The sequence below is a fragment of the Rosa rugosa genome, chromosome 2 (assembly GCF_958449725.1).
Source record: "Rosa rugosa chromosome 2, drRosRugo1.1, whole genome shotgun sequence".
Taxonomy (NCBI): Eukaryota; Viridiplantae; Streptophyta; class Magnoliopsida; order Rosales; family Rosaceae; genus Rosa; species Rosa rugosa.
In genome coordinates this window covers 23,909,870-23,916,709 of record NC_084821.1, presented here as the reverse complement: position 1 = coordinate 23,916,709, position 6,840 = coordinate 23,909,870, and the positions used below count along the sequence as shown (strand labels likewise).

General features: G+C 38.9%; 2 protein-coding genes across 2 annotated transcripts; both read right to left on the bottom strand.

Moving 5' to 3' along the window:
* Positions 1 to 1,708: 1,708 nt before the first annotated feature.
* LOC133730565 (uncharacterized) lies at positions 1,709 to 2,164 on the bottom strand. Its single transcript, XM_062158130.1, has one exon. The coding sequence runs from the start codon at positions 2,162 to 2,164 to the stop codon at positions 1,709 to 1,711; it is 456 nt and encodes a 151-aa protein (XP_062014114.1).
* Positions 2,165 to 2,248: 84 nt separating this feature from the next.
* LOC133730564 (uncharacterized) lies at positions 2,249 to 3,995 on the bottom strand. The gene is made up of 3 exons (XM_062158129.1): positions 3,132 to 3,995; positions 2,930 to 3,065; positions 2,249 to 2,694 (listed from the first exon to the last, which is right to left on the bottom strand). The coding sequence occupies exons 1-3, from the start codon at positions 3,993 to 3,995 to the stop codon at positions 2,249 to 2,251; spliced, it is 1,446 nt and encodes a 481-aa protein (XP_062014113.1).
* Between the last annotated feature and the right edge of the window lie 2,845 nt (positions 3,996 to 6,840).

Here is a 6,840-nt window from a genome sequence, read left to right as displayed (position 1 = left end):
CCCCCCAATAATGTGATTTTTTGGAGTCGGTAATGGCTTATTACCCCACAGTTTTCAGTTTCAACATGAATTAACTTGGTTATGTTGTCTATACAGTACTATGCTATAAAGTATGAACTGAACAAAGAAAAAGATGAGGATACTAGACCTTTTGAGTGTGGTGTCGAGACAATGTTGTATGAACCTCTGTGGTCAATCTTCCGTTTGAAAAAGGTGATAGTACCAATTCACCACAGTACAAGCATGCACTACACTTTGCTGGTAATCGACAATGAAAAAAGGAGCTTCCCTCATATGAATTCATTGAGGCCAGCAATCGATGAATTCACCAATGAGGAGAAGTACCACCTGAATGCAGCAAGAGTGGTATGTAATCAGTTCACAATGCTTGTTTATGTTTGTCATATTGTTTAGCTTGCTTTTGAAGAACTAAACTTTTATATCTGCCAAAAAACAGGTAAAGCACATCAGGAAGTTCATACATGCTGTGAACTTGACTAAGATGAGAATCCCGGGTGACAGCCAAGACCCAGAGGCCAGTTGAGAAAAATGCAAAGGCGAAGATGACAAATAAAACCTAATTATTGTTGAAGAAGAAATGACCGAGGAGGAAAAACAAACCAGGAACTGGATCTTGCAGAACAACATTGTGGAGACAGACTGTGAACTCTATGAAGACTTTGACTGCCCGCAACAGACCCCATCATCATAAGTACATTACACGACACTATTTGGCGTTATAGTTGTGAAACATGTTGTTGTTGACTACATTCCTAAATGATGCAAAACAATCTCTCTGATTATTACCCCCCAATAAGGTTAACATAAATTCATTTACTTCTTTGCAGTGGTGATTGCGGACCCTTTATGCTGCATTTCATGGAGAGCATAGTAAAAGGCGAAGAACCAACCAAGGAAGGCGGGCACAACATGAGGAAAAGAATGCTTGAGAGGATCATGCACCTTCAATTGGGGAGAAAGTGAAGATCGAAATTACGGATACCATATGTAGGAATTTAGATTTAGCATTCGAAAAGTAGGGATTGTAAAGTTCTCGTACTAAACTTATTTTCAAATTATGGTGAAATGAAATGCAGTATTGGATGATACAATATACTTTTGCTGACTTCAATTTATAACAGCTTCCTTACACAAATTATGGTGAACTTACATGCAGTATTCGATTCATGCTACAAAATAGTCAAGTTTATTGCCCCCCAATAATCTTCTTAATGTTGTACAGAAGAGTATAAAGGCCCCAATAATGTTTTAAGAAGATGGCCAGAAGTATCTCAGTTGTTATATATTTAAATTTGTTGGCAACAGTTCAATTGGGTTTCAAATTCACATGAAGGTCTAATGTCCTTGAATAGTCAGACATTATTAGGGGGCAATAATATTTCTATTGCCCCCCAAGAAACCACCTGTAAGTAATCATTGGAACTCAAACCTGTTCAAAATTTAACTTCATTTATCTAAAAGCAATTGAAACCAAACCAGAAGTGAAAATCTGTCATCTTGTAAAGAATAATGGTTGTTTGAGCATGAATATAAACAATTATTGCCCCCCAATAAACCTATTACTGCCCCCCAATAGAAAATCTAAACATATCAATCCTTTACAGAAATATATACTACTGCTGAACAAGAGGTTCTGTGCAGGTCAACTTGTTATGAGTGCCCATTTTGCCGCAACGGCCACAACGAATCAGCTTCTTTTCAACCTTCCAACCGACTTGAACTGCTTCACCCTAGGCCTCCCCGGTGGCCTCTTCGTAAGGGGAGGTAATATACAGTCAGTAGCAGATTCAGAAGAAGACATATCAACATTGGTTATCGGCCGAATAGGAAAACTGTAGCTCTTCTTGAACATATCAACACGAAAGTACTTATCAATATAATCATAGACATTTTCAGAGGCAGCTTGTATTGTAGCAAGGCCGTGAGGACAAGGAAAACAATTGATCTGCCATTTCACACATGAACATGAATGGTCGGAGATGTTAACTACATAAGAAAAGTCAGATCGAACCTCGTAAACACTAGGGCTAGAATAATGGACACTGAAACGATGAGATTTCTCCATCTGCACCTTCAACCTTTCCTCCATTTTGGGAGTTAGTTCTGTGGTCCAACGTTGTACCTCATCCCTCCTCTCACCCATCTGCTCTATTTGTTTTATTCTAGTCTGATCCAACATACAATAGAACGACATCAAACGCTCAATTGCAATCCAAGAGTTAAATGATTAAGCAATCCCATTAGCCATAATTCCATATCGGCAGCTAGTATAAAATGCACGGCACCAATTTTCCACAGGGATTTCAGCAAGAAAAGGGTCAATAATCTCGGCACCACCAACTTCTCTAAGTTTATGCAAATTGAAACGGTATTCCTTCTCAGTAGAGGAATATGCAACCTTAAAAAACTTCTGCTTAACATCTTCTATCAAGACAGAATTACCTTTACCCCTATATTTACCGGCAAGGTTAGCCACCAAATGCTTGTAACAAAACAGGTGAGGATGACCAGCAAATACCTTATCGAAAGCACTCAACAGTCCAGTATCCCGATCACTAATAAATGTGATGACTCTTCCTTGAGGTTCAAGCAAACTCTTCAAATGCTTAAAAAAGAATGTCCAATTTGTATATGTTTCAGAATCGCAAAAACATATGGCTAGAGGGTAGAAACCTGCATAAACCATAACACACAAAAAATCAGTCTACTGGGGGCCAATAATGTTTTTATTGCATGGCAGTAACCTATTGCAGCGTGCCGCTGCACCTTAAAAACGATATCAATAACAATAAAAGAAACTATCACAAGAAATATAAAACACATAATTGAAGAAACTAAAACAAATATTACTGGGGGCCAATAATAACATTATTGGGGGGGGGGGGGGGGCAATAAAGTATACAGCTACCTTGATTCCCATTCCTTCCAGTTGCAGAAAGAATATGACCCTTGTAAATGCTTTTACCAAACGTTCCATCAACATACAACACAGACAAACACAGTTGGAAGCCTTCAACACAACCTCCGTAAGCTACGAAAAGCCTCTGAAAACGATTAGTAGATGGGTCAACTTCCAACACAAAAGAAGAGCCCGGGTTACTCTACAAAACAGCTTCCTTATACCAAGATAACTTGCTAAACGAATCTGCATCGGAACCATAAATCGCTTCCTTAGCCCTATGCTTTGCTTTCAAGGCAACCTTGTAGGAAATATCAAACCCATATGTTGATTTGAACTTACTCATAATCTCCCTTGGCTTCAATGAAAGATTATAGCTAACATCGGCAGCAATGCAAGTCTTGACAACCTTGGATCCCAACAGCTTGTGCTTTTGAGTCCTAACTACACCCTTGCAAGTGTGAATATAATTCAACTCTGTTATATAAAGGCAACCATTGGCAGATGATGAAAGAGCGCGAAGATGCCAATCACAACCTTCGGTTCCAACATTTGTACAGACTGCATGAATACGGTCCAAATCATTTCTCAAAAATACAAACTCGAAACCAACTGCAATTGCATACTTCCTGAGCTTCTCACGGAGGTCAGCTGCACCATGAAACTTCTCCCCGACGTGATGAATATAAGAACTCCAATCATCAGACAAATACGTCTTGTGAACTTCAGTCCTAAATGCCTCCCCCAAATAATCGTCTTCATCAATAACTGCCGAACGACTATCCAGTGAACAAGTTCTGCTGCAACTTCCACCAATGTTTAAAACGAAAATCTCAACACAATCTAACTTATGTATTCTAGCAGCGCAGAATATCATCTGGAAATCACGATCGTTACGAAGAAAACAAACTTCACAACCAGGAACTGAATACTGAAGCTCAATAACATCACTTGGCAAAAACTGGAATGTACGGAAAATGTCTTCATACAAGTCAGAATAGCTCATACATTGATTCAAAGGAATCATATAACCTTTGCCAGAGTAAAGGCACCTAGCAACCAGAGGATCAGCCATAATCCTGGGAAAAAAAAAAGAGAACGAATCTATTATTGACCCCAAATACTCATATTATTGACCCCCAATAAACAGATTATTGCCCTCCAATGATTTCATCAAAACTACCAAAACACATCAGAAGCAGTACCAAATTACTTTTAAAATCACGAAAAGGATAACTAGACAACAATTACAGCGACTTAATAACACCTAATAAACATTACTGCCCCCCAATACACAGATTATTGGGCCCCAATAATATAGTCAAAACTACAACAACACTTCGGAAAATGCATTAAATTGCTATTCACACAAATAAAAAGATCATTAACCAACAATTATAGAGTCGAAATAACAATTAAAACACATTATTGGCCCCCAATAGAAAGATTATTGCCTCCCAATAATATAATCAGAACTACAAAAACACTTCAGAACCAGCTCAAAACCAACACGAAGCATGAATTCACCAAAAACAGCACGAAGTTAACACAAAAATTCAAAACTAACACAATTCACTCAAAAAGACCTGGAAATTCAAATCAGAACTGCAAAAACAATTCAAAACCAGATCAAACATAACACGAAGCTCTGATTAAGCAAAATCAGTTCGAAGTTAACACAACAATTCGTGCACAAAAAAACCTAAACTCAAACAGATTAAATCGAGCTAAAGTCAAAGAGATTAAATCGAGCTAAAGAAACGAAGCAAACCGCAATGGAGGAACACAAAGAGGATCTCCATCTCGCTTCATGTGAAAATCGTAGCAGATCTTCTCTCTCTAGGAGTCGCAGATCTTCTATCACTAGCTCTAACTACAAATCGCAGAGCTTCACACACTGAAATCGCCGCAGAGCTTCACACACAGAAATCGCACGGCTCCTCTCTCCTATCTCTAGAAATCACACAGCTCCTCTCTCTCTCTCTAAAATGGCAAAGCTCCACTCTCAAAAACCAGGGAGCTTCTCTCTCTACAAATCCAGCCGATCCTCTCTCTCTCTAAAATCGGAGAGCTTCTCTCCCTAAATCTTGTTTCTGTTACAATTTGAAAGCGTTTCTGTTATAGAAGGGCAAAACGGTCAGAAAATTTGGATAAAACAGGAACGTTTTGAAACTGTTGGGTAATTAGGGTTTAAAAATGAAAACTGTTGTTTAATTGGGCAAACTCATAGAGTGTTTGGGTGAGTGGGGTTAATTAATCCCAAAAAATGGGTAAATGATCATTTTTCCTTAATTTAATGCAAAAATATTGATGTATTTATCATAGTGATACTTACGTTTTTTATTAGAAAAGGGTTTGTGTTTAAGGAAATTGAATGCAAGAGAAGATTGTAGAGAGAATTGTTGTTCTCTATTCATTGATAATAGGAGCCCTATATATAGGGATTACAAAGTATAATTTATTGGAGTACAAAGATTCCTATTCTAACTTGAATTGAGAATTCTCTCCTATTACAACTATAGAACTAATCCTAGTTTGACAAGGCACACTAAAAGTCAATATTCTTCAACACTCCCCCTTATGCGGCTCAAACTTGATGATGACGCTTCAATCGTTGCCTCGTTAAAAACCTTGCTCAAGTAATAAAAACCCTGTGGTACAAAAACAACCTCGAGGAGGAGAAAAAGAGTACAACACGTCCTTCACTCTTCGAGAACTAACATGTAGACATCATACCTCCCCCTGATGTCGACATCTCCCCCCGATTGCTATATTAATCATGGGAGTTCGGATAACTTTCTCAATCTGATGCTCTTCACATGTTTCTCGAAGGTGGATTTAGGTAACGACTTAGTGAATAAGTCTGCTACATTATCCTCTGATCGGATTTGATTCACTTCAATCTTTAGAAGTGCTTGTTGTTGCTGATTATAAAAGAACTTAGGCGATATATGCTTGGTGTTGTCGCTCTTGATGAATCCTAACTTCATTTGCTCAATACAAGCTGCATTATCTTCATCAATGCATATAGGTTCATCTGTGGTAGACTCCAAACCACAAGTTCCTCGAATATGTCTAATTACGGACCTTAGCCATATGCATTCACGCACAGCTACATGTAGAGCAATAATCTCTGCATGATTCAAGGAAGTAACAACAAGGGTCTTTTTTGTAGACCTCCAAGATATCGCAGCGCTTCCCATGGTCAAGACATAACCGGTTTGAGAGCGACCTTTGCGAGAGTCAGAGAGGTACCCTGCATCAGCAAAACTCATCAAAACATCACCATCGTTTTGATGGAGGGAGGGAGGACGCCGGCAACCTATACGGCGGTGGCGGTAGTGACGATGGCTTTTGGGCCAATGGAGTCTGATTCCATTCTTTTCTCTCTGTAAGGATAGAACATGCCTATATCTATCATACCTTTTAAGTATCGAAAGATTGTCTTTACACCAATCCAATGGCGGCTTGTTGGCGCAGAGCTATGTCTAGCTAATAAGTTTACAACAAATGAGGTGTTCGGTCTTGTATTGTGTAAAGTACAATACTGCGCTTATTGTACTTGGGTCGGGTACTTCTACAACTAAAGCGTCTTCATCATCATCCCTAGGATGAAGCGGATCCCTCTTAGAGTCAAGACTACGGACGACCATGAGAGTGCTTACAGGCTTGACTTTATCAAAATGCCTAACCATTCATTGAAACGGTATACAAGTCTAAACCTAGACAAACCCGTGTTCTCCCATGGTCCTTCATCTCAAACTCGGATTTCAGGTGTTTAGCGGTTTCCCTTCACTCATCAAGGGTTCCAATTATGTTCATCAACATAAACCGCGACAATTGCAAATCCAGAACTTGTCATTGACATGAGTGGGTATAGTTCATCATAGCCCTTCCCAATCAAGTAGTCACTTTAGTGA

Bases quoted from the DNA above. Each gene is read 5' to 3' on its own strand.
- LOC133730565 (XM_062158130.1), bottom strand. From the start codon at position 2,164: ATGGGTGAGAGGAGGGATGAGGTACAACGTTGGACCACAGAACTAACT.
- LOC133730564 (XM_062158129.1), bottom strand. From the start codon at position 3,995: ATGGCTGATCCTCTGGTTGCTAGGTGCCTTTACTCTGGCAAAGGTTAT. The intron at 3,066-3,131 runs GTTTTGTAGAGT...AATCGTTTTCAG, and splicing joins TATCTTGGTATAAGGAAGCT to AGGCTTTTCGTAGCTTACGG. The intron at 2,695-2,929 runs GTAGCTGTATAC...TGGTTTATGCAG, and splicing joins TGGAAGGAATGGGAATCAAG to GTTTCTACCCTCTAGCCATA.